General features: G+C 50.4%; 1 protein-coding gene across 1 annotated transcript in view; it reads left to right on the top strand.

The window, feature by feature from the left end:
• The first annotated feature begins 12,816 nt into the window (after nt 1–12,816).
• CCN5 (cellular communication network factor 5) overlaps nt 12,817–22,701 on the top strand; it is a 12,575-nt gene continuing 2,690 nt past the window's right edge. The window contains exons 1-4 of the mRNA XM_024746864.1: nt 12,817–12,879; nt 13,038–13,129; nt 17,155–17,371; nt 22,435–22,689. Coding sequence (XP_024602632.1) covers nt 13,070–13,129; nt 17,155–17,371; nt 22,435–22,689 — 532 coding nt within the window. The 5' untranslated portion in view covers nt 12,817–12,879; nt 13,038–13,069. The remainder of the gene's footprint in view (nt 12,880–13,037; nt 13,130–17,154; nt 17,372–22,434; nt 22,690–22,701) is intronic.

Below are 22,701 nucleotides of genomic sequence, written 5' to 3'. Positions count from 1 at the left end.
CCTCTCATGTGTTATTGTCTGTATGTTATGAATGAGGAAGACCTCAAGGCACCAAGTCAGGTAGGTCCAAGTATATGGTGGGTCCAAGATCTGAACACATTTGTCTGCATCCTAGGTGGGCTGGGGGCTGAGGTTTGGCTGCTAAGGGTCTTGCGGGCACTTGACCCCAATCACCTTTATCTTCTGTGCCTCCTCCCTCTGCTAGCAGCCATCGTGGCCAAAATGGGATTAACCCAAAAGGAAGTCATTGCCAGGGCTGGATGGGTGGGGAGGAAGGCATGCTTCTGGGCTCCGAGGACCCTAAGCCTGGTTGCTCTATGCCCAGGCCCTGGGCCCCCACGGCACGCACACACTGCTCTGGATGAGGTGGAATGCAGGGCAGGTAAGTTTCAATGTGGGGGAGACAGCTCAGGAATGATGCTGAGTTTCATTTGTACAAATTCATTTTCTCCCTGCCTCTGAGCCCCTTCCTTGGTAATTCATCTTCCGTCCTGGCCACCAGAGTGTTTGTGCATCTGGCCTTGTACAAGCTTTGCTCAGGACTTTTTGGGAACTCCCTCGCCACAGGATCATCTAAATATTTTCCTGGCATTCAAGGCTATTTGCGGAGCCTTGTGCAGAGGGCTGGTCCTGCCTTTTTGCCTTTCCACAGGTGGGTCCCTCTGCTAGAATGTCCTCCTTCCCCCAAGATCTTTCTGGATCTTCTCGGGCAGCAATGAGGTGTGTAAATGGCACAACTCTGAACTCCCAGGCCTGAGGGGGACTGTGCAATTTGATGCCATGCTGGCATCTGGGGAAGACAAGAGGTAGCTTAGTGTTTTAAAAGGCAGGTTTTGGGCTTCCCTGGTGGTGTAGTGGTTAAGAATCCACCTGCCAATGCAGGAGAGAAGGGTTCTGAGCCCTGGTCCCAGAAGATCCCACATGTGGCGGAGCAACTAAGCCTGTGCACCACAACTACTGAGCCTGCGCTCTAGAGCTCGCAAACCACAACTACTGAGCCCACGTGCCACAACTACTGAAGCCTGCGCGCCTAGAGCCTGTGCTCCGCAGCAAGAGAAGCCACCACAGTGATAGGCTTGAGCACCGCAACGAAGAGTAGCCCCCCGCTCACCGCAACGAAGACCCAATGCAGCCAAAAATAAATAAAATAATATAAATTAATTAAAAAAAAATTAAAAGGCAGGTTCTGAACTTGGACGTGAGTTCAGTCCCAGCTCTGCCACCTACCAGCTGGGCTTCAGTTTTCTTCTCTGAACACAGAAAGAATGATCCGACTTTCTCCACTGGGGCACTGAGGGGCAGGAAGGGGGCCGTGCACGTAATGCTCTGGGCCCAGTGCCAGTACCACAGTCAGGGCTCAAAAAGCATCAGGTGTTCACCCACGCATTCCACATCAGGTTTAAGTATCCACCTGGTGCCAGTCTCTGTGCTGGTCACTGGGATAGAGCTGTGAATGGATTCATGTGGTCCCAGTTCTTAAAAACAGAGGTTGGAGAGGCAGATATTCACCCATTAGTTACCATTGTGCCTGTAATTAGGGAAATCACCCCCCCTCCCAACCTTCTAATCCTCCAACCTCCATCCCTCACCTTGACCTTGAAGCACCCTGGGCAGGATCTAAATCTGATGTATCTCCATAACTTTAGCTCCTCAATCATGGCCCGGAGGCTCAACAAATAATATTTAAATTGAAACGATTTCTGTAGCGAACACTTATGGCACTGAGTGTGTGATAGCCACTGCTCTAAGCACTTTACAAATACAAAATCATGTCATTATCCCTGGAAAGTATGTACTATTATCACATCCCCATTTTACAGATAGGCAAACTGAGGCTCAGAAAAGTTAAGCAAACTACCCGGAGTTATATAGCCAGAGAGGGGTGCAGCCAGGATTTGAACCCAGGTAGCCCGGCTCCAGAGCCACTTGGTCCACACCTCTCCCGAGTTGATGCCGCTTTCCAGCAGGGTCCAGAAAGGGCGTGATCTGAAGACCTTGCCCGTCTCCACCACTTACTGACTGCCGGGCTCCTCAACTTTCTACTCCCCAGGTGGGCTATGGAGGAAAACAAGGCCTCAGCTGCAGCCTCTGATATCCCCTGCTGGCACTCTGAGGCCTGGGGGTGACTCAGGGGATCCCAGGCCAGCAGCTAGGCCGGCCTCAGGGCCAGTGTTTCCGTAAACACCCCAGTGAGCCAACCCTGCGTGGTCAGTCCATGGGCTGCTGGCTTCGAGGGCTGAGGCCTGGCTGGCCCTGCGCAGTTTCCTGCCACACGGCCACTTCCACCCCCTCTGCCTGGCTGGGCTTCCAGTAATGAAGTATTTTGTTGGGGGGCTGGTGGCACTGATGGGATGGAGTATCAGGGCCTCTCTGTCCCACTTGCACCCACTTAGGTTCTTGGAAACTGCTTAGACGACCCTCACCACAGCCTGGGCAGCTCATATGCCCACCTGCGTGTCGGAGGAGGAATTGGCCTCTAAGGGGACAGGTCTTGGGCTCTGAGCCAAGAGGGAGGGTGTAGCTGGAACCAACCCTGTTGGTCCTTTCTGAAGGGTTGGGAGGTTAGGGAAACAACTTCTCCTGGAGACCCAGCCAGGCAGCTTGGAGATGGAAGGGAAAGTCTCAGCCGTGGCCACTCCCTCTCCCCACCGAGACAGTGGCTACAAGGAAGGGACCGTGGGTGAAGACTGAAGGACCATCAGTCCCAGTGAGTGTGCCATCCCTGAAAGCAATGCTACCCCAGCCCTTCAACTCTCACAGCATTCCTGCTTGGAAACAGAGGCCCAGAGAGGTGAAGTGACTCACCCAAAGTCACACAGCAAGCGACAGAGCCAGGATGTGACTGAGTTTCTCCCTTCCCTCTGAACCACTTCTAGCTCACTGCCTGAATCCCGAACAGTAGGGACTGGAAGGTGCTTCCAAGCCATCTTTCAAGAGGCAGTATAGCACAGTGGATAAGAGCAAGGACTCAGGGGCCAGCTACCTGGGTTCAGATCCCAGCTCTGCCTCCTACCTGTTATGTGAACGTGGGCAAGCTATTTAACTTCTTGGTGCCTCGGTTTCCCCATCTGTGAAACGAGGATAATAATGATGCATCCTTTAGAGGGTTGCTGTGAGGATTAAATTCATGCCTGGTACACACTAAGCCTTCCATCAGTGCTAGTTATTTCTAATCTCTCACTGGCCTTCCCACTGTAGAGCTGGGGAGACACAGGCCCAGAGATGAAGGCAAAACCTGCTGGGGTCTTGTCTGGGGCAGAGCACACCTTTAGCCCACGTTCCCTATGGTGCCACTGAGAGGCTGTGATGTTTGAGCTGAGGTGCTTGTTGTATCCCCCATCCTCCAGGGCTGGGGAAGGGCAGACAGAGTCCAGGGAGGAGAGAATCAAGGCAACATGATGGGTGACTCCAGCGTCAGCCCCTTCCCCCTCTGGCTCCCAATCTCCCCTCCTGAGGATGTCTGGACCCTTGAACTCAAAGGGGCTCCTTGGTTAGGGCCTCAGGGGCTGCCGAGGAGTGGGAGAGGGTCCAGAGCCCCAGACAAGGGCTCCCACCCTCTGATTTAACCCAAACAACTTTCTTTGGGCCTGTTTTAATTATTAGACTTTCATATGGGATTTCCTTCTGAACAAGGGTCTGCTGGCTTGAGAAGGGGGCTCTGGGCAGCGAGGGGCAGGGGATGGGGCCCCCTTCCCGCACCTGGGAATCCTAGGGCCCAAGCTGATGGTTGGTTGGCGACTCACTCCCTGCTCAGCACATGCTGTCACCCCAGGACTGGGAGCCCCACAGAGGCCCCCCTAACCAGGGCCCCCCTAACCAAGGCCCCCCCCTCGACATGCAAGGGACTGGGAACAATTAACTTGCTCCTCAGGCCAGGCCAGAGGTTCATGTGGTTATTGGTTTTGCTGACCACATGTAACTCAAGGACGTCCTCAGAGCTGGAAGGGTCCCAAGAGGCCACAAAGGGCAACCCTATCACAGGGTTGTCACAGCAGGGGAACTGAGGCCCAGAGAGGTGAGGTAACTTGCTTAAGGTCACTCAGGGGGGAGGGAGGAAGGAAGCTGGCATTCTGATGCCTGACCCAGAGCTTTTCTACACCTCCAGATGGTCCCTGGATACCCCAAGTTCTCGGCCCCTATTCTTACCCCAGTCACAAGTGTCCTCCCCAACCAACACAAGCCAGGCCTCTCCAGCCTCATCTCCCTCACCTCTCACCAGGCCTCCAGGCTTCATCCAGACTCAGCTACTCACAGCGACCCAGATACCCCCGCTCTTATGTTGCTTTCAAGCCTCTGTTCTCTCTGTCCCCCTGTGTTGCCTTTTTGCCTAGACTCCTACTCTTGCTTCAAGATTCATCTCGGATGTCACCTCCTCCAGTAAGACTTCCAAAGCCTCCTCTCCCACCTCCCAGGCTGGGTCCTCTTCTCATTGCCCTCAGTACCTGGTACTCCCCACTTACTCTGCTGTCAGCATCTCTTTGCTTGTGTCTATCTTCCCCTCTAGTCTGTGAATTCATTGTGGGCAGAGACCTTGATTTTTATTATTTATTTCATATTAGGGCATGGCCCACTACATTCAGTGTTTGTTGAACGAATGCATGGATGTATGAATGTACAGATGGATGGATGGACAAATGGATGGATAGGTGGATAAACAGATGAATGGATGAATGGACAGGTAAGCAAATGAATCAGTGGATGGGCAGATGGATTGATAGACAAATGGTTGGGTGGATGGATTAGACAGATAATGGCACCTGTAGGGGCTCAGACAGTGAGAAGTAAGTTCCTAGAGACTGGATATCCTGAATGATGAAGGGGCTCTTGGATGGGGAAACAGTAACCTAAACTGTTATCTGCCTCCTCCAAGGGATGTCTGGCCAAAAGCAAAGCCACTTCTGCCCTGGTGCCTGTTCCTTCCTGACCAACTAGTTCCACCTCAATGGGATCTCCTGAAATTTGGTAATTATTCAGACATCAGAGAACCTATAGGACCCACCTCTGCTTCTGACATTTCAGAACTCTGCATTCTTGAGGGCCCAGCCTGCATACTTCCATCCAGGTCAGAGCTGCCACTCCAGAAATGTTCCCAGGCATAGAAACAGAAATCCCTAGAGAAAGAGGCACTATAAAATATGGAATTCATCCCTCTCCCATTTTACAGATGAGGACATTGAGGCCAAGAAAGGCCGAGGAACTTCCCCAAGAATGTACAGCCACAGAGCTGGGATTAAAGCTTGGGTCCCCCAATTCACTCATTCATGTATTCATTTATGCAACAAATATATATATCTAGCATCTAACATGTGCTAGGTTCAGTGCCTTTGCCCTGGCATTCGATGTCGGTAAATAAACCCTCATGCCAATTTGGAAAGCCTATGTCCCATCGTGACCTCCTCCGACTCCCCAGCTGGCTTATCTTTGCCTCACCAGCTGTATCCGCAGCATAGCTCCTGCCCCAACCCCCTCACCCAGCAAATGAGGACCACTTCCTTGCCACGAACCCCAGCTCACAGCAGCGTATGCAGAGACAGTCACGTGCGTGTGCCGAGAGCACACATCCCACCCCTCCTTGGGGGGACCACATCAGTCCCTGCACGCAGAACCCCGCCAGCTCAGACTGAAGCCAAGTGTTAAACAGTTCGAGCCCCACAGCTTCCTGGGGATGCGGGAGGGGAAGCTCATCGTGACACCTGGGATCTCAGCGCCAGGAGCAGACCTCTGAACTCCTGCCCAGACTGAGGAATGTGTGGAAGAAGAGGCCATAGAGGGGCGCCTGGGGGCTGGTTATTTACAGGACAGAGGAGCAGCGATTCTCCCACGAGTCCCTCCCAACATGCCCAGAGGCAGGGGCGGTGTGAGGGCTGCCAGTCTGGAAGAGATGGAGCCTCGCATTCTGAATCAGGAACCCAGACTTGGGCAAGTCATGGCCATTGGCTGGACCCCCTCTCTGGACCTTCCTGATGGAGGTGACCTCGCTGAAGATGTGGAACGACTCAGTATTGCAAGGACAAAAATAAGGTTCAGCTGTACATAACAGAACACCTTCCGGGAGCGAATCAATGAACTAGAGAACAAAAGAAGAATATGGAAGGACAACAGGACCCAAAGCTGCTTCTGGGATGAAATTAATACGAGACAGAGTCCTGATAAGATTGATCATGACAAAAGAGCTAAGATGCAAATAAATAAAGTAAAAATATAGAGTGAAAAAGTTGGGCAAGTCATGGCCATTGGCTGGACCCCCTCTCTGGACCTTCCTGATGGAGGTGACCTCGCTGAAGATGTGGAACGACTCAGTATTGCAAGGACAAAAATAAGGTTCAGCTGTACATAACAGAACACCTTCCGGGAGCGAATCAATGAACTAGAGAACAAAAGAAGAATATGGAAGGACAACAGGACCCAAAGCTGCTTCTGGGATGAAATTAATACGAGACAGAGTCCTGATAAGATTGATCATGACAAAAGAGCTAAGATGCAAATAAATAAAGTAAAGATATAGAGTGAAAAAGGAGAATAATATTGACTTGAGGATTAAAAGTAACTTTAAAACTATTGTTGGCCTTCCCTGGTGGCGCAGTGCTTGAGAGTCCGCCTGCCGATGCGGGGGACACGGGTTCGTGCCCCGGTCCGGGAAGATCCCACATGCCGCGGAGCAGCTGGGCCCGTGAGCCATGGCCGCCGAGCATGCGCGTCTGGAGCCTGTGCTCCGCAACGGGAGAGGCCACGGCAGTGAGAGGCCCGCGTACCGGGGAAAAAAAAAAAAGAGAGAGAGAAATTCCTTACTTTGGTAGAGATATTAATATCAAAAACCTCCAGAAAATATGATTCCTAGTGGAGAAACTTCATGTGCATGAAAGGATCAGGAACAAGCCACGAATACGTATTATCACTCTACTGCTCAAAACAAAGTCAGGCTACAGCTAAAAGGAGAGGAAATCAGAGGCGTCGGGGTGGAAGAGAGGAGACAAAACTGTTCATTGTAGAGGGTGTGCTCCTTTACCTTGAAAACCTAACCAAATAAGCTGACAACGTATCAGAACAAATAAGAGAGTTTGGCAAGTTTGCTAGATGCATGCTCGATAACAAAAATCAATAACACTTTCATACCAGCAATACGCAAAACAATGGTGGCTTAAACAAGGGGGCGTAAACATGCGTATATTATTGAGTTGGCCAAAAATTACAGAAGATGTTACGGAAAATCCCGAAGGAACTTTTTAGCCAAGCCAATATATGCATACAGAATAACATATATAATATTATTATTATGTTAATATTCTAATAGTATTCTTATATATAATATGTATGCTATTTTTTAATCATGTGAATGGAATCTATAGGTGGAGTCCAGGGTGCGTATGGCACAGCTCTGATGTCATCAGAATCCAGGCTTTTTTATTTTTATTTTTTCCGGTACGCGGGCCTCTCACTGTTGTGGCCTCTCCCGTTGCGGAGCACAGGCTCCGGACGCGCAGGCTCAGCGACCATGGCTCACGGGACCGGCTGCTCCACGGCATGTAGGATCTTCCTGGACCGGGGCACGAACCCGCGTCCCCTGCATCGGTAGGCGGACCCTCAACCACTGCGCCACCAGGGAAGCCCCAGGCTTTCTTTATTTCTCCTCTTCTTTTCTCTGCACATAAGGTCCATCTTCAAGATACCCTCATGGTCCAAGATGGCTGTCAAGCTTCACCATCACATCTGATGACTGATTAGAGCACGAGGAAGTGAGGAGTGGTGGTGTTGGGACAAAAGGGATGCCCTTCCCTTTCAGGAGGCTTCCCAGAATTTGCACCCAGCACTTCTGCTTGTATCTTATTGCTGGGACCTGGTCACATGGCCATGCCTAGCCGCAAAGTTGAGTGCACTGCCACCCCAAATAAAATCAGGGTTCAATTACGAAGGAAGGAGGGGAGAAAGGATATTGAAATGGGCATCCCTCAGGCTCTGCCACAGATCTCAATTTCCGAAAAGGGGAAACAGAGGCCCAGAGAGATGAGGGCACTAACACACAGCCACGAAGCAAGTGTCAGAGCTGGGATTTTCAAGTGACTGATTCTTGATCTTCCCAGAGTACAGGGCTGCCCTCTCACCTGGGTATGTCCAGCCATGGGAGCACTGACCCTGCTCACTCCCATCCCTGTTTGGGTCAGGGTCTGTTTTGGGTTGCTCTGTCCCCACTACCTAGTGTAACAACAGTGAGGTCCCAGTGTTGGGCATTTATTCACATCCCTCCCCCCAACCTCTACAGCTTCTTGCACAGGACTTGGCATGTAGATGTGCAATGAACATGAAGCAGGAGGGCATGGAGGGAGCTGACAAGCTGTGAATGGCTGAAACTGGCTTTATCCTTGCAACTGCAGACATTTTTTCCTGCCTCCCATATGCCGTGCCCTGATCTAGATGTGTTTCCCAAGTTTCACTTTTCAGATGAGTTTCCTAGACCCTAAAATGTTAGGCCTGGCCCGGGTATGAAAGAGCAAGGAGGCTGCCTTGAAACAAACAAACGAACAAAAAATGGAGAAACCGAAGGCCAGAGAAGCAATGTCATATGACATGTCATATGTCTCTCACTTGGATTCCTCTTCATGGACACACAGAGAAAGATCGGTTTCCCAGCCTCCCTTGCAGTCAAGTTTGAGGGTCATGTGACTAGTTCCGGCCAATAAAATATGAGAAGAGATGAGCATCATCACTTCCAGTTTGAGGCAGTGAAGGGCCAGTGTGCCTTCGCCGCCCCTCTTCTCTAAGGTGACCTTGGAGACCACTGGTCTAGAAGGGTGAGTCACAACCGGTTATGTGCATACACATCGCCTGGGGGTCTCATTAAAATGCAGATCCTGGTTCAGGTGGGGGGTCTGAAATTCATCACTTCAAACAAGCAACTGGGGCTTCCCTGGTGGCACGGTGGTTGAGAGTCCGTCTGCCGATGCAGGGGATGCGGGTTCGTGCCCCGGTCCGGGAGGATCCCACATGCCGCGGAGCGGCTGGGCCCGTGAGCCGTGGCCGCTGAGCCTGCGCGTCCGGAGCCTGTGCTCCGCAACGGGAGAGGCCACAGCAGTGAGAGGCCCGCGTACCGCCAAAAAAACAAACAAACAAGCAACTGAATTATGCTGATCCATTGGGGCACACGTTTGAGTAGGGAAGGATGATTTGAGAGGTTGCAGCTCAAAGATGGAGAAGACCTGCCCAGCTTCACTGGACCATTTGCAACCAAAAATAAACTTTTGTTGGGTTAAGTCACTGAGATTTGGGAGTTTATTTGTGACCTCAGCATAGCTTAATGTCCCCCAATTAATACACTGGGATAGGACATTGTCATTTAGCTAGTCAACCCATATTTATTGAGTTCCTACCATGATCTTATTTTGTGCCCTGGATGCCTCACTCCTAAGGAGGCGCTCACTCTCCAGGTCCTACAAGGGCAAGGTCAGCACCTGACGGTGAGAGCTCCTAAAACTTTGTTCCCTTAGCACCTCTGTTTCTGCATCCTAGTCCCAGGGCTGTAAGTCACTGAGGGTGCCAGGATTTGAAGTGGGAACTTTTTGGCTTACGAGCCTGAAATTTGCTTTCAGTAGCGCAAGAAGTCACAGTGCTCATTCTAGGGTCTTACGGGGGGCGGGGGCCGCGCTATAGCAGCAGCCAAAAGACTCACGAGCTCCCTGGACTATCTCATCCCTCTAGTGCCAAACTTGGCAGTTTGAGGGCCTGAACCACAGTAACCAGTCAGCACAGTGCCAGCTCCTGCCACGGACTTTCAATCCTTTGAACACGTACGGACAGTTCATCACTCACACGCTCATCGCCCGACGCCCTGCTGCCATCCTGCGGGCTTCCTGAACTGGCCAGGTCCCAGGGCCGCCCGCTGTCCACACTCACCCATCTTCAGTTATTTAGAGAGAACAAGTTCCAAGCAAAAACACATGCTCTGAATCCGAGGGGCCCCTCCCGGCAGGAGGCGACACTTCCACTGGCGTCTTGTTGCCTCTCTGGGCAGCAGTGTCTTTCCTTCCCTCCCCTTGGAAAGCACACCCGGCCTCACCCCCTCACTGGTGGGGGAGGGACTCGTCCTCTGATACGATATCGCTGTGAGCAGTGTGCCTCTCTCCACCTCCTCCTCGCCTCCTAGCTTCTCTGGTCTTCCTTCTTGTCTTAGAGGAAGAAGTGGTTCAAAACTTCCTCCCACGAAAACTCATCAGTGGTAACAGAGGTCAGAATAGTGAGTACCTTGGGAGGCAGAGAGTATAGTCTTGGAAGAGGCATGAGGAACTTTCTGGAAATGTATCTTGACCTGGGTGGTGGTTACATGGGTGTGTACATATGTGAAGAGTTGTTGAGATGTACACTTAAGACTACTGCGCTGTAAGCATTTCTGTTTATGTTACCCCTCAATTAAAAAAAATATATGCCACAGAGGCCTCTCTGAGCAGTAGCAAAAATAAATGACCACAACATAGGTTTTGGAGTCATATGAACCTTCACTGAAAATCTGCCTCTGTTTTCTAGCTGTGTGACCTTAAGCAAGTTATTTAACCTCCCTGAACTTCATTTCTTTTTCTTTCTTTTCTTTTCTTTTTCTTTCTTTCTTTCTTTATCTTTCTTTCTTTCTCTTTCTTTCTTTCTTTCTTTCTTTCTTTCTTTCTTTCTTTCTTTCCTTCCTTCCTTCCTTCCTTCCTCTCTCTCTCTCTCTCTTTCTTTCTTTCTTTTTTAAAGGTATGGACTGTGAAGATTAGAAACACCACTTTTTATAAAATGTACTTAGCACAGGGCTAGCTCCCACTGGGTGCTCAATACACAATCACTTTCATTGTTATTAAAACCAGTGACCCTAGCAAGGATAGGATGGGGGAGTGGTTTTCCCTGGGGACAGACAATAAAAGGGGTACATTGTCCATAGAGAATTTAAGGATAAAATTGATGATAAAAAAAGTCTGCTTTTTGTTATCACCATGCACTGGCAAATCTAAATAATGTCAGTTGGAAAATGCTACATCCTGAAAAAATCTTTTATTGGTGTACATTCTAAACAATTGTTGTAGTAACTGCTGAATTTTAATACTATGTACGTAAGCTTCAAATTAGCACATTTTAATTTCTTATCCTTTAATAAACCTCTTCTACATGGAAGTTAATCTGGAGAATTTCTAGGAATACAGTGACCACGAGCACAGGTGGAGTCAGGAACACATGTTCACAAAGAGAATCAGTTCCTAACAGTTCGAAATCTTTCGTGCTTGCTCCAAGTACAGTTCCTGTCTCCAGCCCTGCGGTATTACATATTTCTGCATCTCACTAGTAGATTCAAAGAAACAATGACTGTAGAGTGATGGTGAAGACGAAGATATGTGTAGTTCAAGTCTGTCATTCTAGACGACTCCTTGGAATTTTGATTTGTGTCTAAAATTTAGAAAAGTGCAACAGTGTGAACTGCAAAGGGTAACGTTTTTGCCTGGTAAGTGCAAATTCTAGCTCATACGTGAAACATATGTGTTTCATCTCAATGATTACTGATCATACTTTGTTGTATGAAGGAGATGGGTGTTCCAAAATGATCCACTGTGTGTGTAAAATATCCTAGGCATGACTCTGACTCAAGCAAAAGCATTAATAAAGAACACTGTATCTCCTTCTCCCCAAGTCTGTGGACGCGCAACCCTCACCCTCAGTCACTTCCTCTAGCCATAAATGATCAAATCCCACATTTTCATCTTCAGCCTCCATCTGCATCAACTCCTTCTCCTGGAATTGCACCCAATACCAAATCACTCTTCTTCCTTGCCAAGTGCCCATTATGGACCTTTCTGCTGTCCAGCTCCATCGCTTTGAGATTTGGCGTACTGGGGGAGATGATGGGGGCCAAAGCCTTCTCCAGCCTCCACGTGACACCACCTCTAGTATTATCTTTGCCAAATTCTACAGTCAAAGGTCACATCTTTATACCTCCCCCATCCCAGTGGCTGGGACGTTGTAGATGCCCCTCAAATGCTGGTGGTGTGAAAATCATGTGTCTTACTTCCCCATGTGTAGCACCGCGCCCCACCTCACTGTCAGCTCCAGACACACCAGGCATCTTTGTCTCCCAGAACAGGCACTGCTCTCACGCTCTCCCCCACCTCTAGGCATCTGTACATGTTCCCTCTGCCTGGAATGTTCTGCCCTCTCTAACTCCTTTTCGCCTTGGTTCCTCCTCCAGAGATCTGTCCCTTACCCTCGGTCTGAACAGGACCCCTCCTCGATATTCCTAGAAAGTCCACCTGCTCTCCCACTGTCCTTTCCCCCTCTGGGTTTGCCCCCTCTGCAGGGGCTGGAGACGCAACAGAGGGGGCCTCGGAGTTGGTTGAATTCAGCAAAATGGATCTGGTTCTTCCAGATCACCTAGCAGGGCCCAGCAAGAACGGGCACACACTAGGTCCAGTCTGCACGGGCTCATCCACCACGGGCCACCTTCCAGAGCCCAACAAGCAGGCCACGGGGAGGCCCCTTGTCGCCAAAAGCAAACAGGCCTCCCAGGGAAGTTTTGCTCTGGGTCACACCCGCCTCTGGATGGCTGCCAATCTTCCTGCCAGAAACCGCAGGCCCGCCAAAGCCGCCTGGAGTCCAGGCCACGGGGCTTAGAAGCACTCGGGTCAGCTTTGCAAAGGGGGTGTCTTCTGAGCACTTCCTGGATCAACAGCCCCCCGTCCCTGGGGTCAGGCAGGAGGGCTGGGGCTGGGTTGCAGCTAGAGAGGCCCCTCTTGGGCTGGGAGGAGCTAGAGAGGCCCCTGCCAGCCTCTCACAGGCTCCTGGCACAGGCACTGGCTCTGGCTTTCACATACACACACACACACACACTGGCAAGCACCCCCCAGGTGGCCTCCACAGTCTCACCTTCAGGTAAATGGGCTCATCAGTGGGAAGATGAGAATGGGAGAGAAACAAGGGCTACAAAGGCCAGCATGTGTGTGTGCGTGTGTGTGTGTGTGTGTGTGTACATGCCTGGGAGTGACCTCACAGCTGCTGGAACATAAAGACTTACAGGTCCTGCCTCCCAGGCTCAAAGCTGGCTCCGTGGGGACACAGTGACATGAGAGGCACACCACAGACCCACCTCCTGGTCTTCTCCCTCCTCTGCCTCTTCTCCAAGGTAAGGGGGCCCCAAGCCCCAAAATGTACTGCTGGCTTCTTTGGTGTGGTGGGGAAGGTGTTAAATCACAGCCAGGGACCCCCTGGGAGAATTCCTGCAGGCCTCCTGTGTGGGACTCAGCTCAGCTTCCCTCCCTGATGCCCAGACAGCTGCCCCTGGCCAGCTCTGCTGTGTGACCCCAGGCAAATCTCTTTCCCTCTCTGAGCCTCAGCTGCTTCCTCAGTTGAATGGGTATAATATTCATGGGACCTCTGTGAAGATCATTTATCATAGTTCATCTACAGTGCTTAGCACAGGACCTGGAATATGGCAAATGTTTAAGAGAGGACTTTTATGATTATTACCAATCCCCATAGCTCCTCTACAGACAGAAGTGGGTCTTCTCATTATAAATGGGGAGACTCAGGACATGGCCTGCTTTGCCTGTGAGCCAGGATTTGAATGGATGTTGGTGCATAGCTGATTGGAATGTTCATACCACAGGGGCATTAATGCTGCTGGGCCCTCAGGCAGTGAGTGGCCTGCTGACCCTAGCTGGAGGGGGATAAGGAGACAGCTCCATGGAATAATGACCTTCTCTCCTGGGATATTTTCAAAGGGCTTGTGGAACATCCACCTTGCCTACCATGACCAATAACCCCATAAGGAATTATTATCCCCTGTTTTCAGTCAAACGAGTCTCCGAGAGGGTAGGCAACTTGCTCAAAACCACACAGCATCAGAGCAATAGAGGAGGTAGAACCCAGGATAGGCCTGGGTGTGAGGCAGGGGGGACTGCAGTCTGTGTCTCTCCACCCCCAACCTGGACCAAGGCCATGGTTGCTGAGCCTGCCATCACCTTAGCAAATGTCAGGCTCCTGGCGTCATGGGTATCGGCCCCCCACAAGCCACGACCTCACTGTATTTTCATGCTCCTTTGAGGATCACAGGCAGGAACTTTTCTCTATCCTGGGTCCAAGCAGTGGTTGGGGGAAGGCTGAGAACCCTACTGACATCCTAATCCTGCTGTTTGCTCTTCCAAAGGGGGTGTGCAGGACATGATTCCAGGGAGGGTAGCGTGGGTAGCTGGAGCAGGAGACTTGGGGTTCTGGGCTTAGGATTAAAGGAAAGACCAAAATGAAGCTGTCCTAGACTCACCGTTCACTTCCCCCAGCCCTCCATTCTTCCCAGGCTCCAGGGAGCCAGGCAGCATCCCACACAGAACACAGGAACTTAGTCATCACACACATGAAAGCCGCAACAATCCGCAGAGAGAGAATTCCAAGTCTGGCAGGCAGGGCTCAGGCCTGCGGACAGGGCCAGGCGGTAGAGACCTGGAAACAAGCCAAGTCACGTTGACCTAGAGCTGGCAGTGACCTCATTAAATCCTTGTCACGACTCCAGGACAGGTGGTCTCCACCCCATTTTACTGAGGAGGAAACAGCTCCCTCCCCACGGAACAGTTCAGTGAAGTGTCCAAGGTCACACAGCAAGTCAGCGGTAGAACTTGGAGTTCACCTCTTGCCCAGATGATTCCCTGTCCAGGGCTCTTGCCTCCTGGGCACCACAGCAAGGGTCTGGGGAAACCAAGTGTGTGACGGGGCAACTTGAACGTCGGGATAGGGTGGTTAGAAAGGGCACGGAGATAGAGGGATACCAGAGAGGACCTATCTCTTCTTGGCTATGCTGAAACACCCTCCCTGATATCTCTCTTGAACAGATGGGTAAACTGAGGCAGAGGCTAAGTGGTATCAGAGCCACTAGGGGACAAGAGGTAGGTGTGGCAATTAAGAGACTGGGCCTTGGATTCACATGAACCTGGATTCTGATCCTGGCTCTACCGCTTACTGGTGATACCACTACACTGCTTTAAGCTTCAGTTTCCTCGTCTTTAAAATGGGCATAATGCTTAACTTCCCTGGCAGTCCAGTGGTCAGGACTCCATGCTTCCACTGCAGGGGGCCCAGGTTCGATCCGTGGTCAGGGGACTAAGATGCTGCATGCCTCACAGAGCAGCCAAAAAAAAAAAAATAGAATTAAAATGGGCATAATGCTGGTACCTCACACTGGAGGGTTAAATTAGTACATTAAAGTGCTCGGCACTCCGTGTGCCCATGGTAAATGTCAGCCATAATCATTGGGGTTATCAGTGGCCCCTCCTGGGCACGTCAGGACCTGCAGATCCGGCCCCTGTCCAGCTCTCCCTGTAGAGAGAGCCCAAAGTGAGACCCCAGGTGCAAAGCAGGAGGTTTATCTCCTGGCATCCCCACTTTCAGGAGGGAGGGGCCCAAGAGTCAGTTCTGGTCAAAGACCCCCCACTTCCCACCAACCAAGAGAGCTCAACCTCTGGTTTAGAAGGGATGCCCAAAGTCCAGCCGATTTTTTCTCAGCCCAATTCCACGTGAATCACCTCTGAATTTATTAAGATGCAGATTTAGATTCATAAAGAAGGGCCCTAGATGCTGCATTTCAACAAGCTTCCAGGTGACGGGGCCGCTGCTGGTCCAGACCACACTCTGAGGGGTGAGGCTAGACCATCTTCTCTAGAATCTGGTATCACCTAGTCTCCTGCTTGAAATGCCTGTGGAAGTGGAAACTCGCTCTTCGTGAGGTTCCAGGCACAGAGCTGTACACTTGCATCTATTATTACCAGTGCCATCTTAGATGGGGGCCCTGTGAGTGCCCCCTGGTCTGCGACCCCCACCGGAGGCTGGTCTGCCAATTTGGGGCAGCCCCTAGTGGCCAGCATGGGAACTGCAGAGGTTTGCAGGATAGGGAGTCCTAGGGGTGGGAAAGGTGAGGATTAGGGCAAAGGGGTCATTGCCTGCTTTGGGGCCACACAGGACATAGGAGGTCATTCATTTCATCTTCCTAAACTGCAAGTCTTCCATCTTCTGCATAAAACCCTCCAGTCCTCCAAGGATCCAAAGATGGGGCCACTGGTAACATCTTGAATTATGCACGGTCCTTGGTCCCTACCTTCCAATGGACATATGGGGACCCCAGGGCATCTGGTTTCTGGTTTGGTTGTTTCATTGTCCTGAGTGAGGAGGGGCAGTCAGGACACCTGGATTGATACCTTGAGCCTGCCCCTGGGGGTGGGTTCCTAAGGCTTTTTCCCTATTACAGGAAATGTCTATCCCAAATCTGGGTTCCTGGATCCTCAGTGAGGAAGCAGGCTCCCATGCCTGCAGCTAACCCACTGGGACTTTGTCCCTTCCTCTATCTGGAGCTCAGTTCCCCCATCTTTACATGGCAGGGGGAGGGATTTAGACTGGAGCACAGGTGCCAGTAACCTAGCTGGGCATCAGAAGCCCCTGTTAAGAACAGATTTGAGGGCTCAGCCTCTGGAAGTTCTGATTTGGTAAGTCCCAGAGGAGGCCTCGGGGTCGGTATTTTACCAGGTTTCCTGGATGATTGGATGCTCATCCAGAAACATATTCTAGATTGTTCCAAAGACCAAAAAACATCCATGATACTGTTTGATTTATTCAGCCCTCAAGATAAATACCCACTCTCCACCTGCTAAAAAGTGAACAGCACCCTGTCATTTTAATCCTTCCTTTTGTTGCTTTTACCCTCCTGTAAGCTCCTAGAAGGCAGACCCTAAGCCCTTTATCGTAATTCACAATGAAGATCATTATAGCCAGATGCATGGAGTGTCTACTGCACGCCAGGCCATGCGCTAAAGGTTTAATATGCATCATTTCATGTACTCCTCAAAACAATCCTCCGAGTTAAACATTATTGCCCCCTTTTTACAGATGAGGAAATTGAAGCTCAGAGAGCATAAGTAACTTCCCCAAGATTGCTCAGCTAATAAGGGGCAGAGTTAGTTCCAGAACTCTAGTCCAGAGCCCTTGCTCATGACCACAGTGCCATGCTGTCTCTTAGGGAGTGCCGTGGGGCTGCCGGGGTCCAAGGCCAGGTCTATGTGACTCCAGGGCCAAGGTGTGAACGCTACACTGGCAGAGAAGGAGTCAGTTGTGAGGGGCTCACTAGCCACCTTGAACGACCATGGCTGAGCGAGGTCTCTGTCTCTGCAGGTGTGTGCCCAGCTGTGCCCAACACCGTGTACCTGTCCCTGGCCCCCACCCCGATGCCCACAGGGGGTGCCCCTGGTGTTGGACGGTTGCAGCTGCTGCCGGGTGTGTGCACGGCGGCTGGGAGAGCCCTGCGACCATCTCCACGTCTGCGACCCCAGCCAGGGGCTGGTCTGCCAGCTCGGGGCGGGCCCTGGCGGCCGGGGGTCCGTGTGCCTCTGTAAGCAGGTTTGCGGGACTGATGGAGGGGGTGTTTGGGGGGGAAGTCAAGGCCTTGAGGTCCTGAGTCCAAGAGAAGCCCTTCTCTCTCCCAGCCAAACCTGGTGACCCAGGGTTCCCTAAGCTCACTCCCCTCTTCTTTTCTTTCGTCTTTGCTCAGATCATGGCCACCACCCAAACAACCTATCCTCCTTCTTCCTGTCTGTCCAGATCATAGCCGACTTTCAAAGCCAAGCTCAAACACAGCCCTCCCAGATTTCTCAAACCAGAAGTCATCATCCCTTCCCAGGATCCTCACAACACTCTTGGGAAAAATGAAAGGGCAACTCCCTATTTAGGGCATAACCTGTGTCAGGCACTGTGCTAAGCATTTACCTCCTAAATCACATAAACCTCACAATAATCCTATGAGGTAAGTACTTTCAGACCCATTTTATAGATGAGGAAACTGAGGCTCAGCAATACTAATGGACATGCTTAATGTTACACAGCTGGGGACTGAGTCAAGCAGGCTCTAAAGCAACATTCAGTTCTGTCCTCTTGCGGGATTGGGAGCCCTTGGACAGTCTGAATCCCGAGTTTGCTATTTGCTGGCGACCTTGGGCATGTCACATCTTCCACTACCCTAGGCCTTGTGCCTTCTGGGGATTTAAATCAGGGGTTCTCAACTTTGCTCTAGGACTGGATAATTCTCTGTGTGGGGCTGCTCTTCTGTGCAGGACTTTTAGCAGCATCCCTGGCCTCTACCCACGAGATGCTGGGGAGCAAAGTCATCCCCAGTTGAGAACCACTGGTTTAGAGAACTATAAAGAGGTGAAGACTGTTCTGTTCCCTTTCTTTCTTTTTAAATAATAAGACTTGTAGAGCAATTTACCACTCTCATCTACATAGCTGTAACACTTAAAAAAGAAAAAAGAATGAGAGATAGAGAAAGAGAGGAAGAAAAGCCCATGAATCATTGACAATAAGTCTATCTACAGGAAAAGGCTTGTTGAAAAACAAAAATTATAGACATAAAGTTATCAACAGTAAATCCCTGTAAAATACTTTTTCTGATAAGGGGAGTATACTAATGAGAAAGGGGTGATGTGTTTTATAAACTTCCAGATGACTGCTAATAAAAATGTATCTGAAGAAAAACTTAGACAAGTAACACTTAGCTTACAAGGCTGTTATCTAGCTAAGCCATGACACATGTAAAGCACTTGGCAGAATTTATTTATTGAGCACCTGCCTAGCATTTACCATGTGCCAGGCACTAAGAGTTTCACAAATATCACCTCATTTAATCTCTCAACAACCATATGAGGTAGATCTTAATGTCATCCCCATTTTGTAAATGGAAAAAAAGAGGCACAGAGAGGTTAAGTAACTTGCCCAAGGTCACACAGCTCAGAAGTCGCTGAGCTGGGATTTGAATTCAGGGAGCTGGCTCCACAATCTTCGTTTCTATCACTCTACTGCCTGACGCTCAGTATACGCTTAGTACATAGTGGCTGTTACTGTCACTAACTTTATTAAGGAGCTTTTCGTATTCCACCTTGATTCAAATTTCAAATACCTGGAGGCCAAGAATTTACCTGGTCCTTGCTCCTTCCTGCCACTTCCAGCCCTGGTCAGGCGACACAGTGGTGCTCATGAATGTTTAAAGACTGGAACCAAATTTGGAGGCTGGGAGCTAGTGAAGCCACGGATGAGCCAGAGCCAGCTAAGACCTCACAGAGGCTGAGTCTAGGTCTTGGCTCTGGAGGGAACATGCTTCCCCAAATCTCTCCTCTCACAAACTAGTTGGACAGCTCTTCACTGAGGACCAACTCCGAGCTGTGTGTGTGTCCAGCACGAGCTCCCGATCTCCCTGGCATTAAACGTGCAGCTTCCCCAGCTCAGCCAAGTGCGTCTCCATCCCTCCCGTGGCTCGGCCTCAAACTTTGGAGTCATTCTTGACTCCTCTCTTTTTTTTAACATCCCACTCACTACCCACCAGCAAATTCTTTACAATATTTCAAGAATCCAACATTTCTCAGTCCCTCAACTGCTACCACCGGGTCTGAGCCCCCTCATTACTCATCTGGATCTTGCAGAAGCCCCGTAACTGTCTCCCTGCTTCTGTCCTTGGCTCCTAGTCTGTTCTCAACACAGCAGCCTGAGGGCTCCTTTAAATACATAAATCAGGTCACAGATCACTTCCCTCCTCTGCGTAAAAGCCTCCAATAGCTTCTCATCTTCTCAGAGTAAGAACCAAAGCCCCCTCAGTGGGCGACAAGGCCCTGCAGGATCCTGCTTCTGTTTTCTCTACGGCCACATCTAACTCCCTCTCTCCCTCCTGCTCTCTGCTCCAGCCACAACGGCCTCCCCGCTGCTCCTTAAATACTGAGGGGAGGCACGCTCCCACCTCAGGGCCTTTGCACTGGCTTTTCCTGCTACCAGCACTTTTTCCCTGATATCTGCATGGCCAGTTCCCTCACCTCCTTCACATCTTTACCCCAATATTGCCTTTTCAGTGAGGCCTTTCCTGATCACCACATTTAAAAACTACAACCCTGCCCTACTCATTAACCCTGCCCTCCTTTATTTTTCTAGCACTAATCACCATCTGACATCACAAACACCACCTTGTTTCTTGTGTTTATTTCCATTGGAGCGAAAGCTCCAGTAAGGGCAGGATTTGGGCTGGTCTCAGTCACTGCTGTATCACAAGATACCTGGAACAATATGTGGCACGTAGTAGGCACTCAATAAATAACTGTTGAATGTATGAATAATAACAACAGTTCTGGTGGGGCTAGCAGTAACAGGCACTGTTTATGGAGCATGTACTGTGAAAAAATCCTTTATATACATGATTTCATTTTAACCTTAATAATGAGGGAGGTCCTATTATTATCCCTATTTTGCAGATGAGGGAACTGGGGCTCAGAGAGGTTAAGTCACCTGCCTAAGGTCACACAGTGTGCAAGTGGTTGCAGGTAAAACAAAAAACAAAAAGACCCTGTTGTTCCTTCCCCTGCAAGGGACTCTCAGAGGGAAAGAAGGATGCAGAAATTACCAGATGACAAGCTTGTGCCCTGAAGTTATTTGGGGGAAGTTTCTGGACAAGGGGGCCATTGGAGAGGGCCCAGAAGAAGTAGGGTTTTGGCAGCAGTATGTGTGTATGGGTGGGGGGATCCCAAATCCAGTACATTTGAAGGTGCCTCATGGTGTCGGGGACCACGCACATGGATTCACACAGATCCCGGGGTGGGGAGTGGCTGCCTAGGGATCATTACCTACCTCCCAATTAGCTCTGAGCTGAAGGACCCAGGAGAGATGCCAGGAAATCTTACTAAAATTATCGCTCCCTCCAGCTGACTTTCCTATATAATCCCTCTGTTTACCAGGTCATCCCAGCGACCAGGAGGCCCCAGGGCTGCAGCCCCAGGAGTCTGGCTGGGAGACCCAGGCTAGGGGTTATGGATTAAGGTGCAGCTACCCCTCTGGTTTCTTGGAAACCAGTGGCCACATGGTCCAGGCCAAAAGGTCAGGGATTTGGAACCAAAGGGCTGTGGCCTGGAAGGAGTAAGGAGATGGGGGTGACACTGGCCCTGTCCTGCCCAGAAGAATAGCATCACCTATTCCCATTTAGTGAGCATCTACTAGGTGCCAGGCTTGGGGCAAAATGCTTTAAGTGCACTAGCTCATTTGATCCTCCAGTGGCTTTGTGAGCAGGGTACTGAGGCTCAAAGAGGTGAAGTAACTTGTCCCAGGTCCCACAGCTAGCAAGCAGGGAACTGGGATTTGAACCCAGGTCTGTGTGCTTCCAAAATTCCTGCATGTGTATGGATCTATTCGAGGTTTTTTTCAGAAGACCTGGGAAAACCAGCTTCCCATGAGTCCTTTCCCCCACACCCAGGTGAAGTGCCACCCACATCTCCAGGAAACCCTCCTAATTGTCCCTTTCTCTGCACTTCCTGAGTGGCTCACATACACCTCTCCAGGGCTCTTACTTTATTCTGTCTTGGAGATGGCGACATTCACACCTGTCCCGCACACTGGCCCTTGAATCCCTCTTAGTAAGGACTGGGTCTTAGTCCTGTCTAGGAACACAGTGGTTGGCACACAGGAGGGGCACGATATATATCTCTGAAATGATAAGGATTCAGAACTATTTTATCATTGTCTCTCATGTGCTGAGTCTTGTGCCAGGCATTCATTCGAAGGGCATTTCCTGCGGTTCTGTGATGCCAGAACGAACCCTCTTGGCCCCAGCCCTTAAGGGGTTCATGTCCAATGGAGGAAGAGGCCATAATACACATATTTGAGGGCTTCGACCAAAGAGTGTTTCTTAAATACCTACTCTATGCCTAGCCGTGTGCTAGATGCTGCGTACACTTTATCTCATCTCACTGAAAGTACGAATTACTGTTCTCATCATTGCTATTAAGGTGACTCAGAGAAGTTAAGTCACTTACGCAAAGTCACACAGCCAGCAAGTTGAGCCCTGACCTGACAGTGATGACTATAATACAGCAGATGGACAAGGAAAGTTTATGGCATGAAATTTCAGTGTGTATACAATAGTGGTAATATTTTATATATTTAAAAAACATATTATTATTAATATATAATAATTATTCTAATAATAACAACAGAGCAGCGAGGATCTATTGAAGGTCTCCTTCATGTTGTATTCATTCCAAATATCATTTCACTTAGTCTATACCACACCTTGTGAAATAAGTACCATTATAACCCATTTTGCAGATGAGGAAACTAAAAGAAGTAACATCACTTGGGCAAGGTCCACAGCTAATAAAAGAGCTGAAACCAGGCCAGTCTTCCCACAAAGCCTGTTCCAGGATGCAGCATGCTGTCTTCCTGCAGGCGACAGGGCAGTATGGCAATGGGGCGGGGGTGCATATCTCTGGGCTGGAGCCCCCTGCGGCGCTCAGATTCTGTAAGGGCACTGCATCCCCAGCGGGATCCAGACCAGCTCTGCAGAGAGGACCCTGTGGAGGATGTGGCCAGTCAGCCCTCCCAGGGAAAAGTTGGGAGGTCACCGACAGAGATCCGGTTTCTCCTCTGCAGGGGGAGAAGATGAGGGCAGCTGTGAGGTGAACGGCCGCCTCTACCGGGATGGGGAGACCTTCCAGCCCCACTGCAGGATCCGCTGCCGCTGTGAGGACGGCGGCTTCACCTGTGTGCCCCTGTGCAGCGAGGATGTGCGGCTGCCCAGCTGGGACTGTCCCTACCCCAAGAAGGTGGAGGTCCCAGGAAAATGCTGCCCTGAGTGGGTGTGCGACCAGGGAAGGGGGCTGGGGGTCCAGCCCCTCCCAGCCCATGGTGAGTACAGGG

Source organism: Neophocaena asiaeorientalis, unplaced genomic scaffold (assembly GCF_003031525.2).
Source record: "Neophocaena asiaeorientalis asiaeorientalis breed wild unplaced genomic scaffold, Neophocaena_asiaeorientalis_V1.1 scaffold132, whole genome shotgun sequence".
Classification (NCBI taxonomy): domain Eukaryota; kingdom Metazoa; phylum Chordata; class Mammalia; order Artiodactyla; family Phocoenidae; genus Neophocaena; species Neophocaena asiaeorientalis.
Note: the sequence above shows the minus strand (reverse complement) of the source record. Positions and strands in the feature narration are given on the sequence as shown.